The sequence below is a fragment of the Diabrotica virgifera genome, chromosome 3 (assembly GCF_917563875.1).
Source record: "Diabrotica virgifera virgifera chromosome 3, PGI_DIABVI_V3a".
Lineage (NCBI taxonomy): Eukaryota > Metazoa > Arthropoda > Insecta > Coleoptera > Chrysomelidae > Diabrotica > Diabrotica virgifera.
In genome coordinates, this window is record NC_065445.1 from 189162225 (window position 1) to 189179385 (window position 17161).

A 17161-nucleotide genomic window follows, 5' to 3' on the forward strand; every position below is an offset into this window, starting at 1 on the left:
AATGAATAACTGGAGGGTTTTTTGGGGTCGCTAAACACGAATATGCCACCAGAACCGACTCCCGGAGCACCTGGTTTCCAAGATCAATGAAAGGGGCTCCTGGAGTTTCGAGGGTCTTTGGTACTACATTGATGCAAACGGATTACTCACAGGTTTTTGGGGCTGCTGAACGTGAATTCGATATCATATCCGATCCACGGAGCACCTGGTGCCTAAAACAGGTCTTCTTCTGGAGGTTCGACAGGTTTCGGTATTAAATTGATGCAGATGGGCATTACTCATTAGTTTTTGGGGCTGCTAAACACAAATACGCCATCAGAACAGACACCGGGGTACCTGGTGCCTAAGGCACGTCATCTTCTGGGGTTTCGAGAGTTTTCGGTACTAAATTGATTCAAGCGGATTACTCTTGTATTTTTGGGGTTGCTAAACACGAATATGACTTAGATAAAAGACTCTAAAGTATCTAGTGGCCACGATGAATACCACTATCAAAATAGAATGTAGTAAATCGATATCAAAATAAATGAAGGAAAAACATTGTCAGATATAAATTGACTTTATATTTTTTATAGTTAAAACAATAATTAAGTACTTAAGTTACTCACTTAGTGAGTACACACACCAAAGAGTAATCCAAAAGAGCAACTCCAGAAGATAACCTGTCTTAGGCACCAGGTGCTCCTGTGTCTGTGCTGATCACGTATTCGTGTTCAGCAGCCCCAAAAACCTATAACTAATTCGTTTGCATTAATGTAGTACCAAAGACCCTCGAAACTCCAGGAGCCCCTTTCATTGACCTTGGAAATCAGGTGCTCCGGAAGTCGGTTCTGGTGGCATATTCGTGTATAGCGACCTCAAAAAACCCACCAGTAATTTATTTGCATCAATTAAATGCCGAAAACCATCGAAACTCTAGAAGGTGACGTCCCTTGCAGAGGCCCTGGCCACCACGTCATCCGCAGGGCAATTCTGATGGCATATTCGTGTTTAGCGATCCCAAAAACCCATGAGTAATCTGTTTATATCAAATGAATGTCGAAAACCCTCGAAACTCTAGAAGATGACGTCCGTTGAAGGTCAAAGTCAAAGTAAAGATCGCCATTGGATAGCCAGGAAAAAATCCTAGACTACTAGTACTTTTCCTTGATCCAAACTTCTACATGTTGCCAAATAACGAGTAACTCACGGAATTGGAATACCCCGTAAATCTTATAATTTCCCGAGTTTGGGCCTCTATATCTTGAAAATCCTTCATACGATTGAGTTGTGCCCATGAGAACATTTTATCAGGATGCTTCAAAGAGTATTTTCCCAAAGTATGAACGAAATCCACTGGGACCTATTTTCCATAAGGTTTGTGCGGGGTCCTTTATAATAATTGCCTATTTCAAAATGCACTTTTGAAATGCATTTTTCTTATGCCAAATGCAATTTGAGATTTCTTATTCATTACATTAGTTCACAAAATTTCCTGACATTCTCACGAATCCAACGCACCAAACTGCTTTAAAATCCGTCTTACTGCGCCAAAAATTGACAGTAAGGCCTTTTTTTGTGCTTCAATGCCTCGACTATAGACGCTGAACCAAACAACAATATAATAAAGAGACGCAAGCTGGGATTTTTCGGTCAGATTATAAGACACCCTAAAAAATATGAACTTATGCATCTCATCATTCAGGGAAAACTCCAAGGTAAACGTGGTTCTGGTAGAAGAAGAACATCCTGGCTGAAAAAGATAAGACAATGGTACGGAAAACGACTACATCATTATTTAGAGCTGTCACTAGTCATGGTAGCCGACATGATATCCAACGATCTATAACCGTCATGGAACTAGAAGAAGAACAAAAAAAATCCAAATGTAACAATATTTCGGCCATGTATTGAGATACCTGAAGAGGTATAAGCTTCTGCACCTGATTATAAAGGGCAAGATCATCGGAAGAAGAGACCTAGGCCAAAGAAGAACATCCTGGCTTCGAAATCTCCGAGAGTGATTTCAAGAGACATCCGCTAATATGTTTCAAACTGCCGTAAACAAAGTTATTATTGCCAATATGATCTGCAATGTTCGATAATCGTACAGGGTACTGAAAGAAGAAGAGAAGTTTCATCACACAGAAATATTTAATGCAGCTCTATATCCTTTAATGCGACAAATGGATGTTTCCAAAGAGAAAATCTATCGTTCAACTGAACGAGAGCTGATCTACGAGTTCAACATCCAATGAATATGGACACAACGTTTCGCAAGCGATATCGTGATAGTTACAAAGTATATAAAAGAAAATTCTGTAAATTATTCTAAGACAAAACTAGTTTTGTCAAAGCCCACACAAATAAATGGAAGCCCACTGGTTTAGATGAGATGAGGTTGTTTGGAGAAAAACTAGCGAGACCAAGTAGTGATCTTGGATTCATAGCTCATTTGGAACATTAATATTTTTAATATAAAATTTCGGAAATGGTTCTGAAAATATAATACAAAAGATTAATAATTTGTTTTATTAATGTTATAAATTTTCAACACGATATTTTGGGGACCTAATATCGCTATGCTGTTTTAAATATGGTTATCTCTATCCATCCCGTGTAAAGTGAATACCTAGACCTAGGTTAAATTCTTACCGACACTGTATACCTTTTTATGTGTTATATACAGCTACGTTGATGTAACTCGTTCATAAATGAAAACTTCTTCTTCTTTCTTATAATCCTTAGTGCCCTTCAGGGCGTCAGATGCATAAATCAAAACTAATAATTCGTAATCTTTATTTCAGAGATCATTCGTCTGCCCTTAGAAGGCAATGAACATACCAGAAACGACCACAAAGAAGTTGAAATATCCTCACGCAGATAGCAGAATCAAGTATAAAACTGATATTATCCTCAGACCCAAACTTAAAGAAGTCTTTACACCCATTTACAATACGACACCGGCTGACCGATATTGTAGCAAACATTTAAACGAGTACAACAAACAAACTACATCAGACAACCAACCTAATCTTCAGTTTAAAGTTAATGAAAGAAATATCTCAGGCTCCGACAAGAAGATCGAAATAGAAACAAGTTACTCAGATTTCAAGAAGAAATCTCAGCAGCTAGATTATCTAAAGAACAACCTATGTATCAAATCGTGCTTGGGAAACAACAGGGAGATATTGAGGTTTCAGATGAAGAAAGTGACAATAAGAAACTACACTCCAAAAATACTCAACCAAGAGATAAATATGGGCATGTGGATATGACCAGTAAGCTTCTGAGGTGATACGATATTACAATCTAGACTTCAGTTACCTGCATGTGCCAAATAGTTGTGATTGCATAACTCTAGCATTAGGAGTTATTTTAGGGTAAGTGCCTTTTTACATGACGAGCAACAGAATAATGATATTATTATTAATAAATTGCTATAACTTTTCTACCACGTAATCAACAATGTTTCATTGTTTTAAAAAAATGTATACAAAACTACAGGGTGTAACAAAAAGGCATGTCATATATTGTACACATTGTAGTGTACAACTGTACACATAAAAAAACTTACAGCCCTTTGAAGTTATAAAATGAAATTCGATTTTTTCCAATATATCGAAATTTATTAGAGATTTTTTATTGAACATGGAGATGTGGCATTCTTATGGCAGGAACATCTTAAAAAAAATAATGGTGAAATTTGTGCATCCCATAAAATTTTTATGAGGGGTTTGTTCCCTTAAATCCCCCCCACTTGTGTGTACGTTCCAATTAAATTATTATTGTGGTACCATGAGTTAAACACAATGTTTTTAAAACTTTTTTGTCTTTTAGTACTTTTTCGATAAGCTAGTTTTTATCAAGATATTTTGAACATTTTTAAAATCCACGACATACATATTTGTAAATGGTTACGTAAGATTATAGAGACCTGGTAATATGAAAGAGTGTGTGTCTTTGATTTTATCTTTATTTTCATATTAGTGGATATTTGAGGATGATCTGAGAAAGCTGGGAATAAAAAGATGGCAAAGGTGATATTTTCATATTAGTGGATATTTGAGGATGATCTGAGAAAGCTGGGAATAAAAAGATGGCAAAGATGACCTTTAACGCCGGAAGTAGTACATGACAAAATTCTCATTATGGCTGTATAAAAACCAGTTTTGCTATAGTTAAATGGTTAAGAACACGTTTGTAATACACAATTGAATTCACAAATTTTTGCTGATATTCGAGAACGATAACAAGGAATCAGAGGAAAAATAATATCAAAATATACTTTATGTTCATCTAAAAACCCTTTAAACTGCAATGTCCGTCTATGTATGTATATTATATTTTTCTTGTTCAGCTTTGACTAGACAACGGAAAATTGCGACAAATTTCACTGTAATTAGTCAATTAAAATATTCACCTCGAAGTAATTTACTTTATTAATCTATTTCTAAAGGTGCTTCAAGCATTGAGTAACAGCTGACAGTTACTTGATGTATCTATATTTGTGCTAAAGCAATTTATATGTACATAGATACAATAATGGTGTAATATTACTGTTGATGGCACTGCATAAAAGATATTTGAGTAACTATGTTTTGTGAACAATGGTTAAAGCAATATTTTAAAGTAGTTGCAGCAGAAAAAAGTAGCATGCCATTATTAACTAATTAAGTATAGGTGGTTTGTCGTAAACTTGAGTTTTTTTTGTAACAATATAAATAGTTTCATGCCTGTGACATCACTATATTTAATATATCTGCCGCATTTATACCCAGCTATTGCCACTGCTGCTGCCGTTGACGGAAATATTGCCCGAAATACGATATCAACGCGAGTGAGGTGTTCACATCAGTTCCTCGCCAATGTCCCCACAACTCATTACCGAACGACTCACAAGAAATGAATGTGACAACAACATCGTCTTGCTCCCTTACGGCGGCAAACCCGCCTTTGACATCTCTCCTTTGACTTCCGCCACTAGAACCGACTCTTTGGGTATGTAGGTGCAATGGCAGTAGCATGACGAGTAACAGCGCGAGTGAGCTATTTACACATTCACGCTGCCCACTTCCCTCTCCAATTCCCTGTCGAACAGGGCTGAGTATAAATCCGGTATTAGTCCAACTTTCCCGTGTTCATTTGTTTTTGGTATTAGTTCCCTGACTTGTTTTCATTCGTCTCTTTCAGATTATAACATTTTATTTTTCTTTAATTTAAAATTTTGATTGGACCTGTACACAGCGACATTATTCTTGGAGCTTTATATGCGTATGTTTAGTCAAGTTGGAAGAATGTGTAGATATACGTATGCCTAAACTACGCACTATTTTCTATAAATAAAAACTTCTGGATGTATTTATGTCAAAGTGAAATTCGTTCCTTTAAGTACCCCTTTGGAATGCTCTTCGATTACTAGCTGAAGCTGTACATTTTCAAACACCCACAATTTTATAGCATTTCTCAGTTTTTCGTTGAGATGGCTGCTGATGTAAATTTATACGTATTTTGAGTAGTGAAAGAAATCTACGCAGTAGGTTTTTTTATTCATTTGTTTGCTGTATTGAGTTGTTATTCACCTTGAGGTATTATGCGGTGTTTCCAATGACTATGTATTTCTTTTCATCATAATTAATTTTCAAACACTATCTTCTAATTTCTTCTTCCAGCTTTTTTATCATGTGGACAATGTCGAGTTTGTCTTCTGCTAAAATTATTTGATTATCGGCAACCAAAACGCTATGGATATAGTTATCGTCCAGTTTTACTCCCATCTGTTCGACGCATACCTCCCTATTATATTCGGGTCCTTTTTTCTGGACTAGTTTAAATATAAAATATGAAGTACTATTAACCATGATGGCGAAACTTTCGTTCAATATTCACATGTTACAAATTCTTATTGTGCTATTATAAAAGTAACTATTATTCTAATCGTTACTTTTACCTTCATACATTGTACTAATTATGTTTATGTGGGATTGAGCCACAACAATGAAAATTACATTTTTAATAAACCAATGTTTGACGTTTCAATTCTGGAAAGATTTTATACTCTGGTTTTTAAGGTTCATATCCTAATTTTGCAAAGGTTCCAGAATCGTATTATTCTTTGTTCGAAAATTGCCTGAATTGTAGTATTGACCTAAAAGGAGACTATATCGAATAACATAGAAGAATTTTCTGGAAAATAATGTTTACTCATTTTAAAGGAGATTACTTTATGAGATCACCTAGTATATATCAGTTTCATTTAGACATTAGTTTCTATTTCAAATCTAAGCTTATGAAGGACAGTAAGATATATACATACATGTATGAAAGTACTGTATCATTTCATTGCTCTGCATTCATGGTTCTCAGCAAATATGTATCTACTTATAATAGCACAGTCAGTAACAGTTTCGGAAATTTGTTAGAAGTATATCAAAACTGATGTCTTATTTATAATTTAGGTATTAATTTATTTGCTTTATTTACGTATTTGTTTTTTTTTGTTTTAGTTAATTATTTATAATTTACGAAAATGTCAGCATTAGCAGCAATAGGACAAATAGCAAGCTTGGCGATTGGAGTAACAACCAATCCGCTAACAATATTGGGGTTAGTTCCTGTTTTTGCTGCTGGCCTCACGTTTATGAGGTATCTTTCAATGGACCCCGAAGTGCACCCGAGGAATACTGTCAATGTAAGTTCTAAAACATCTAAAGTAAACTAAGTAGTAAGTCTTAATGTGGTGACTCAAGCAGTTGGGATTTCCCCTTTTTGACGTAGGGGAGGAAAGTATGCTAAATTTGCAGTTACTCGAGCGTTATGGTGACCTATCGGGTTGTGAAGATTAGGTCCTAAACCCAAAAAAAGTTACATTAAGTTTTTCATTTTAATGGGACTTTCCACTTTTTAATTTAATTTTCCATTTCCAACAATCGTTTTTTCCGATTATAGCGTAGTTCGTATTTAAAATTTTAAATTTACCCCTCACCCCTCTCCGTGGGGGGTCGTGTTTGGTATCATTCGATTTTTGAAAAATACTGACTACGTATTTTTTAGTTTTTCGACCTGACATTCATTTCGCGAAATATTCGCTTTTTCTTGTGAAATTTTGTGACTCACCCATTTCCTTACGCCCCGCTCAAACCGTCAGATTTTTGAAATATACATTGTTCTGCATATACTGTACCTTATCTTAATCTGACGATTTCGAGCTTTTCTAAGGGTAGTTTTTTTTAGGACCCCTCTTAACGAACTCCCCTGTATTAAGAGCCAATATATGGTAGAGGTACATTTACAGGGTACAAGGTTTCTCCCCATGTGATTTTCTGACGCGCTCGAATAACTGCAAAAATCCCCGCTTGGGCTCCCCTACCATGACGAAAGGTTTCGGCAAAAACATCTAAGGAAAATAATTTAATCTATCTATATATAACCAACTCTAAACATCTATCTTTGGACATAAACTTCATTACGTTGCCTTCTTACCACTGAATTTCACAGTTTTCGGTATACAAGATCTTTCACATCTTATGTAACCATTTATTCTTTAACCTCACTCCTTTAACGCTACCACTTTCAGAAACAACAAATTATTTTTGTTTTTATTTATCACTCATCCTCTTGTGTATTGTGTAGTTTAATCCCTACAACATGCTTTTATATTGTTCTGCATAATATAATAGCTGATCTTTATTTATTTATTTATTTATTTATTAAAAATAAATAAAAACCTTATCTTGTAAAAGGTATACTTAAAATCCTTAAAAAGGGCTATATCACAACAAAACGTTTTCGGAATCAATATTCCATCATCAGTGTTATCACATGTTTACATGCTTTAAGCCACCAAAATATACGGGTAAAAACCCTTGAGTTGTTGTTGAACAGTTGTGTTTGAACAGCTAAATCTGCAACTTAGCGGGAATGATTTTATTGCGAATTATTGAAATTAGTTTTACATTTTCAAAATGCACAGTTTTGGTCACTACAAGATTTCCTCATTTGAGGATAACGTGAGCCAATGGAGTAAAAATATTAAATTTTTTTTTAAATACTGACAAAAAACGAAATCTAAAGTATTTTATTCAATAAGTGATGTATGGTATCTTACAAAACAAGTTTTTTTTACTTATACAGAGATGAACATTGCATTTGTCGCATGTCAATATAGAAATGTCGCATGAAATATATATAGAAACCTATATTTCAAAAAATATAATATTTTGTTCAAAAGCTCGGCTAGATGGCAGCACAAGAACTCATTGGACGGAATAGGATGTCCATAATCGGAGACAATGACGTGTTACAAGGGTAAAAACACATGAAGCTACTCTAAATTCAAAATCAAGATGCAGAAGAAATAAACCAAGACACGTTAAATGTTACTAGGAGCACTCCCAAATCATAATTTACAATGTATGTACATTGTTAATCCCAAATTATGATTTACAAAGTTTATACATTGTAAATTATGATTCGGGAGTGCTCTAATGTACCATTTAACGTGTCCTGGTTGGTTTATTTCTACTGCATCTTGATTGTGAATTTAGTTTACATACAAAAAATTATAGAATAGGTTGTCCTCAACTGAGTGACCCACGGTGAACGAAAGGGTTAACGAACTCTCCTGAATCCAAATATGGTAGGGGTACATTTACAGGGTACAAGGTTTCTCCCCATGTGATTTTCTGACGCGCTCGAGTAACTGCAAAAACCCCCGCTTGGGCTCCCCTACCATTAGGATCATTCACACATCTCTGCTTTGGCTTTCCCGTTGGCCTTTTTCCATCTACTACATTCTTCATAATTGTTTTCCTTTAATACTCTTGTTTATGTCCTATGAAACTTAGTCATTTACTTCATATTTCTATAATACTTGGTCTATTAGATGTTGTATTTATTGTATGCTTCATTTTTATTCTCCGTTCTCCTCTACAGGTATATCTATCTTGCGTAAAATTGGGCGTTCTCTTCTTTGGGAGTTTTTTATTTTTTTTTACACAGACTCCTGTGTATACTTGATACACTTTATTATATTTCAAGCGCCATTCTTACTATCTCTAACGGTTCTCTTTGTTATCTATCAAACTCTTTTGTTTAATAAACAATCCAAGCATTACTTCAGACAATATTTTTACGAAAAGTATGACAGCATAAGGGAATGTGAAGAAAGGTAAGCTGCATCTTGCAATGACTACTACGAACAAGCCACTCGAAACTCGATTAATAATAATACATGATTTTTATAACCATTAAGACTTTTTCGCGATCATGATGTTTATCTAAAGAACTTAAATACTTTTTGATAAGTGAAAACGAACAGATATTAACTATTATTTAGCTATTTAAGAATAAAAACCTGCGTTTACCATAACCATATACCATAATTTCCAAATCGTTAATCTTTCAAGTCTCAATAAAGACCATTAATAATGGTCGAGTGGTAAGAATGGCCGCATCATTAAAACATATTCAAAATTATATTAGTGTTCGGTAGAAAGTTAACGTTTGTCATTTATTTTTGGACCCAACCTTTACTTTCTATTTCATATTTTTGTACTTTCCTTCTCGTTCCGAGAGTTTTATTGGTTTTAAATTTTAAATCCGTGATGATGTGCCATTGAACTTGTAAAGATTTTAGGTAACGGTGACTCGTTCTTACTTTAACTGTTATGGAATGTTTTGAAGAGTAATTTCCTCACTTTTTTTAATCGGTTATTTGACTAAACTATAAGCATACTAGCAGGGCCGCGCCAAGGCTTTCAAGCGCCCCGGAGCAAGAAATTTTAGGCGCCCCTTTCCTCCTCCATTGGTGAGTAGTTTTTCTGCAACTTGGTGAATCGGTATACCGTATTCGCTCCGTGCGTGACTATGGTGGGGGTACCTTAAAACAACGCCAACGTGAGTACTGGCGAAATATGACAATATTGGAGCTATCTTTGTAATGGCATTGTCATTGTTTGTACAAAAATTTTTGTCAAAAATGGTACATAACTGTTACCTATTTATCATATGCTTAAAATTGTGAGATCCAAAAATGTCAGATGAAGGCGCTAGGTGATGTCGCGTCAGTCATGCACAAAGCGAAAACCTACAAACTATTTGTTTCATTATCATTCTCTTTACCTTTGTCTCTATGCGGTGTCAGCTTCACTATTTGCATTTCTCCATAAGTTTCTGTCTTAAATATTAATCCCCTTTACCGACATTTCCTGCTTAAGCCTCTCCGCCCAGGTTTTCTTTTGTGTTCCTCTCTTAATCCTTCCAGGTACCTGCAGTTCAAGAATTCTTTGTATTGGGTGACTGACGTCGCCACGTTGAACATGACCAAATCATCTTAACCTATGCTCTCTCATTTTGGCATCTATTAGTGTCAACCCTAGACTTCCCCTAATATACTTATTCTCAATCTTATCCTTCTTTGTCACTTCAGTCATCCATCTAAGCATTATCGTTTCTGTCACATGCATTGGTTATTCTTCTTTCTTTTTAACTGTCCAACATTCACTTCCGTACATCGTAGCTGGCCTTATGGGTGTTTTATAGAATTTTCCCTTCAGCTTCACTGGAATTTTTCTGTCACGCAACAAACCACTCGCTTCATTCCACTTCATCCATCATCCATCCAACTCTAATTCCACTACATGCATCTCCATCTATTTCTCCATTACTCTGTAATACCGATCGTAGGTAGTTAAAACTTTTGTCAAAAAACTTTTGTTTAAAACTTTTCAAAAAGTTTTAAACCCTTTTCCTCAAGAGCTTGTCTCCACTGTTAGAATTTTTGTTCTAAGTCGCTTTTACTATTTCATACTAACACTACACCAACAGCATACATTAAGAACCAGGGAATGTTACCACTCCCCCATATTTTCATGGTGTGACTAAGTAGTTTTATGGCTCTGTAGCTTATACATTGTTGTATCTCCCATGTTTTTGTAAACAGGTACTAATATACTGCTTCTCCATTCGTCTGGCATTTGTCCAAAGTCCATAATTGTATAAATAAACCTGTCAGCCACCTTGTTCCTGTCCCTGGTAACGCTCTCCACACTTCCCCAGAAATATCATCTTTTCCAACTGCTTTTCCTTTCATTATTCTTGAAGTGCTTGACTTCACTTCTTCGTTATTTACAAAAAACAACGATTACACTATCACAGAACAAACATAATATAGTTCAGATATATAGTTCAACATATAGTTCAGGCAGTATAATAGTTCAAACATATAGTTCAGTTGAGATAAATAAGGTTTCGTACACTTATGCGATCAAAGTAATACTATCTTCTATTTTTATTTTTGCACGATTGATCATTTTTGACTGTTTACCGTGACAGATTTTACGTCAGTAGGTGACATTTACTAGCAACTCGACGGTAAGTAATCCAACTCGACGGTAAGTACTCCAACTCGACGGTAAGTAATTCACTTACCGTCGAGTTAAAAAATCTCTTAATTTTAATTTATTTTTTGAAAGAATAAAGAAAACTAACGAATTATTTATTAATATTGAAACTTATTGTACAATTTGTTAAATTATTTAATGAAATCCCACTTGTTTGGGCTGTGGTTTAACTTCTAACAGAAACTCCTGCAGAATCGCATACATTAGTAGTATCCAACATTTTTTCTCTTCAAATACGCGATCAAAGTTGAAAACTTGGAAATATAAATGCCATCATAAAGAAAAACGGTGGATTTAATCATTGAATATTCTGCCCAGAGGCTTCCAGGAGCTTTCAACTGCATATGTCTTTGAACGAAATATGCCACTAGAGTCTTTTCTTCGATTCTTAAATTCTTGCCTTCGCACCATTTTTTAAAACTTTGGTAGGTATTTTGATCACGGATTTTGGATTTTTCGGGAATAATTGCGGAACACCCTTCTTCCCAAGCCCGTTCAATTTCTTCAAATTCATTTTCGCTCATATTTTAATTTATAATAATCAAAATTGTACTTAAAATTATTGACAACTAAATAAAAACTCAATTCTCCATTGTTGTTATGCACCCTAGTTACTATCTAACAACCAAAGTATGTATCTTGATAAAATGAATGAAACTAGTCAATATGACGAAAATGTTTAATTTTATAATTTATAATGGTATCAATCGTGCAAAAAACGTTATAAGCATGTCGAACGTTAAGGGTAACCGATCTCAGACAATAATTGGAGTCGTCGCTCCGCTCCTCCTCCAAACAATTGTCTTCGATCGGTATAAAACCCTTACCGTTCTCCATACTTAATATACTATTACCTACGATTGGTAAGTTTACAATTTTACAATAAAATGTTGCTAATATTTCTGGTTTGATTACTTAGTCAATGTCATTACTTTTATTTATTGTTTCTAGTTTCTGGTAATTTCGGTATTGTCAAAAAAAAATTTTTGGGCACCTACCGGCGCCTTTTTAATACGGCGCCGGGGGGCACCGCCCCTCTTCGCCCTTATGGACGGCGCAGCCCTGCATACTAGACCAGTCTATCTGTGAAAAAATAATTGATTTCACGTAAAAATATTAGAGAGATATTTGAAGGCTATAAAAGGTATAAGGGCCGGTTTTTCAGTGCTGGGTTAACCTATTTATTTTTTGGTCACCGAAATATTTATGTTTAATCAGTTTTTCAGTACTAGGTTAGAGCTTAGACTCGTTTAAGTTAACCACGATTTTAACCGATCCTCGTTAGTTAACTCCGAATTTTGCGGTTACGCTTGCGCATTGGTGCAGTGAATGCATCTTGTTTATTTTTTGAGTACCTGCCTGACAGTGAGAGAAGGGATTAGTTGGGTTATGATATTTTCTTTCATCGCGGGAAGTATTCTAATACCTCCTTATTATTATAAGGAAATTATTATTATTGAAATTATAAATTATTATCGTTATTATATAGGAAGGAATTATATGGAAATATATTGAAATATAACTGTAACAGGTACCTATGTTTACACTTACTGTAACAGGATTTAATGTATGATTCCTAGTAATGTTTTAAAAAGATTATTTTATATTTGTCTACACAACAAAATACTTAATTATTTACCAAAGAGTCTGACTTCTTATTTCCTGGTCAATCTGTTCAAATTGTGATAAGACCGTGGTCTTTGACAAACAAAATCGGAAAAAAAGTCTAAATCGTCCCAGTAATTCTAATTCTCTTCTGCTATGAAACCGAGGTGACGTTATGAACTAAACAAAGATTCCGAACTTGATATTGCATTGCATTAATCACTTTTTTAATTTGGTTATGATTATGAAATTGTCTTTTATTTATTTTTCTGTCAAATTGATCATTATTTCTCGAATTGCACATGCACACGTACAGTTGGGTTCTGCTGCCAACAGATGAAAAAAAGTGGTTAGCTAACCGAGATTTTCTTAACTTGATTTAAAGCACTGAAATACGCTATGAGGGTTAAAATATTGGTTAAAATTTAAACTAGGTTAGCTAACCAAAATTTTAACCGTAAGAAGGGTAGCTGATGAAAAACCTGTTGAAGACGTACAGCTGATTTTGCTTTGTGGTTTTTTAAACAATCTTTAAAAGTAAAAAATATATTCTCGCGGGAAATTTGCCGCCTGAGCAGATGGGATGTGAATTATAAGTTGTAAAATTCCCTCATCTTCCTATAGTCCCAGAATCCGCATGGCTTGCATTTTTAGAAGCCTCGGATGGTGTAACCAGAGAAGCTTTTCGATTGTTCTTAATCTGGTAGGATATAAAACGGTATCATTTTATGTGCTATTAGATTAAAAACTTAAACTTTTTTCTAGCAGATGTCGCTAGGGCATCCCTGCCATTTCGTTCGTTGCAATCCATGACTGCTCTCGGAGTATTATTCTGGTTAATTCAGAGAGAAGATCATATGTATCTCCTGATGAGGGGATAACAAGCCCCGAAACCGGTAGATATTCTTGCTGTACTCTCTGATTGAACCAGAAATATGATACGACTCCATACTCGGGTTGCACCGAAATTGAAAATGTTTATTCATTTTTAATTTATCTTCTTCAGGTGCCGTCCTCGTTCCGAAGTTTGGCTATCATCAAGGCTATGCGTATTTTTGATACCGTAGATCTAAATAATTGGCAGCTGCTGCACTTGTACCAATCTCTTAAATTCTTCAACCATGAATGTTTTCTTCTGCCAATGGATCTTTTACCTATTATTTTTCCCTGAATAATTAATTGTAGTAGCTGGTACTTTTGTCCCCTCATTATATGTCCCAAGTATTGCAGTTTGCGCTTTTTAATAGTAAGCGCAAGTTCTTTTTCTTTCTGCATCCTTCGCAACACTTCCATGTTTGTCACTCTCTCTGTCCACGATATTCTCAGTATCCTGCGGTACATCCACATCTCGAATGCTTCTATTTTCCTTGTATCGATCTTTTTCAGTGTCCAAGCTTCCATTCCATAGAAAAGAACTGACAGCACGTAACATCTCATCAGGCGAATTTTAAGATTTAAACTTAGCTCTCTTCCGCATAAAACTGTTTTCATTTTGGTAAAAGTAGCTCTAGCTTTTTCTATTCTGATCTTGATTTCTTCAGAGTTGTCGTTGTTTTCATTAATCACAGTTCCCAGGTAATTATATTTTCTAACACGCTGAATTCTTTGATCATGTACGGTTATGTCAGAAAAATTTTGTGGAGATTTCGACACCCTCATTATTTTTGTTTTTTTGATGTTAAGTGATAAACCGAACTTTTCGCTGCACTCTACTATTCTGTTTATCAGTGTTTGGAGATCTTCCGGGGTTTCTGCTATTAATACTGTGTCATGAGCGTATCTCAAATTGTTTATTAAAGTGCCATTTATTTTAACTCCTATATCTTGGTCAGCAAGGGCTCTGTTTATAATATCTTCTGAATATAAGTTAAACAAGGTTGGTGAAAGTATGCATCCCTGCCTTACGCCTTTTTTGATCTCGAGTTCCTCGGTTGTTTCCCGTTCTACTCTAATATTCGCCTTCTGGTTATAGTAAATATTGAAAATAATTCTGAGGTCCCTTTTATCCAAGTTTTTCTCTACCAACAGTCTCATCAGGTGTTCGTGGCGAACTTTATCGAACGCCTTGTTGTAGTCAATAAAGCATATATATATATATATATATATGTTCGGAAAGGTTTCCGCGGTTAATACAATGAAACTTAAAGCTAAAATCAATATCAACAAAAGAATTAATATTAAAATTAAACTCACCAGGCTTCCGGGTTGAACCGCGTCGTTGGTTTCTAGGCCGAGCTTTCGACGTCCTCTCTGACGTCATCTTCAGGGCTTCCGGGGTCTCAGTCTCCTGAGGCTCCAGACACTACACTCACTACTCACTACTTCACTACTCACTGCAATACTGTTGTTGCTGACGCTGGGGCGGTCATTTATACCGTGGACTGATGTGACTGACGTGGCTGTCGATGACGTGGCGGAGTGGGAATTAGCGCGAAGACTATTTGGAGTGGCGCGAAGATTTTTGACGGCTGGAATTGTATTTGTAGATGGAGCGGACGATGTTTTCTTTAGGAGGGGTCTCCAAGTCGAAGGTAAACGGATGCCGTCATCTCTTTTATTGAGACAACTTGGCCGTTTTTCGATTTCTATGGCTTCTCGGATAATCCTTTGTTTATAGAAGCGGATGGGGGCTATGGTTCTGGAGTTTTCAAAGTCAATTTTGTGACCTGTATGAAGATGGTGTTGGCCTAGGGCTGAAACTGAATCGGAATTGCGAACAGATATGGAATGTTCATAAATCCTATTTTGGATTCTACGATTGGTTTGTCCTATGTAAGATCGGGGGCAGTCTGCACAAGGAATTTCATAAACTCCGTGTTGTTCATTTGGAATGTTGTCTTTGACGGATCGGACAAGAGATGAAAGTTTTTGTTGGGGGGTAAATACTGTTTTTATTCCTCGTGGTTTAAGAATTCTGTCGATTTTGTCAGTAACACCTTTGATATAGGGAAGAAAAGCTTTCGTATGATCAAGATCTAACTCTTTGGGTTGTGATTGAGCGGGAGATTGAAGTTTATGGATGCTCCTATCGATGTGATTTTCGCGGTAACCGTTTTGGATGAGGGCTTGTTTTAAAGAAGAGAGTTCAGTAGATCTACTTGCATCATCGGAAAGACGGATTGATCTGGAGACAAGAGTATTAATGACTGAATTAATTTGAGAAGGTGGGTGATGAGAGTTGCCATGCAAGTAGCGGTTGGTATGGGTGGGTTTTCGATAAACAGAGTGATGAAAACCTTGTGATTGGTTCTTCTTAATAAGAACGTCGAGAAACGGTAAGGATGAGTTAGTCTCCATCTCCATCGTGAACTGGATACTGGGATTGTAACAAAAATACTACTTTGCAGTAGTATTTGGTTGAACTAAAATGATAAGATGAAATGAATGAAGGAAGGGTGATGAACTGATAATGGAAGTATGGAGAGACAGAGGCAAACTGAATAGAGTTGGCTAGCTATAGATGCAAGAGAGCAACTTGACACTCAAGGATGGATACGGCTCGTTTGCATGCCTGTCGAAGAACAGTAGCTCAACCTAAAGAGAGATGATGACTAGAAAAAGGGAAATCTTTTAAGATAAAAATATATGTTCAGAAAATAAATTAGATAAATATAATAATATAATAAAAATAGAAGAATATAGGAGATAAATAAAATAGACTGAATTATGGGCGCCAGAAGTTGGAATGGACCAACTTCCAGGTATCTTACACTGCTGTTAAATAGTAAATATATTAAATTCAAAAATGGGAAAAAAAATAATGGATATACAAAACAAATAAATATTTATTAAATATAACTACTTAGATTTTTGACAACCTCTGAGTTAGAAAAATACAAACTATGTAACTCTAAAATGACAATGGGAAATAATTACCTATAGTAATATAAATATAATCTATAGTTACATTAGTAATGGAGTAGCTCTTATATGGAGCATACCCCCAACTTACATATACTAGGTTAAATAACAACCTTCACCAAATAATTGTACGATTGCAATACGTACAGCAACGTTAAACCCTATAGAACTAATGAACCAGAATATAATTAAGGGAGGATTATTCACAATGAATAATTTCCGTAACTCTCAAAGAGTTAAATAGGCACTAGCCTCATTAAGGTGAACCTACGGTCTACTTGATATATAAAAATCAGTTGCTTCGACACGTAGTC

The 17161-nt window shown here is 35.4% G+C and overlaps 1 protein-coding gene across 1 annotated transcript in view; it reads left to right on the forward strand.

Moving 5' to 3' along the window:
- LOC114329241 (glucose dehydrogenase [FAD, quinone]-like) overlaps positions 1-17161 on the forward strand; it is a 133963-nt gene that overhangs the window by 39087 nt on the left and 77715 nt on the right. Inside the window, exons 2-3 of the mRNA XM_028278287.2 lie at positions 2787-3362; positions 6486-6670. Coding sequence (XP_028134088.1) covers positions 6509-6670 — 162 coding nt within the window. The 5' untranslated portion in view covers positions 2787-3362; positions 6486-6508. The remainder of the gene's footprint in view (positions 1-2786; positions 3363-6485; positions 6671-17161) is intronic.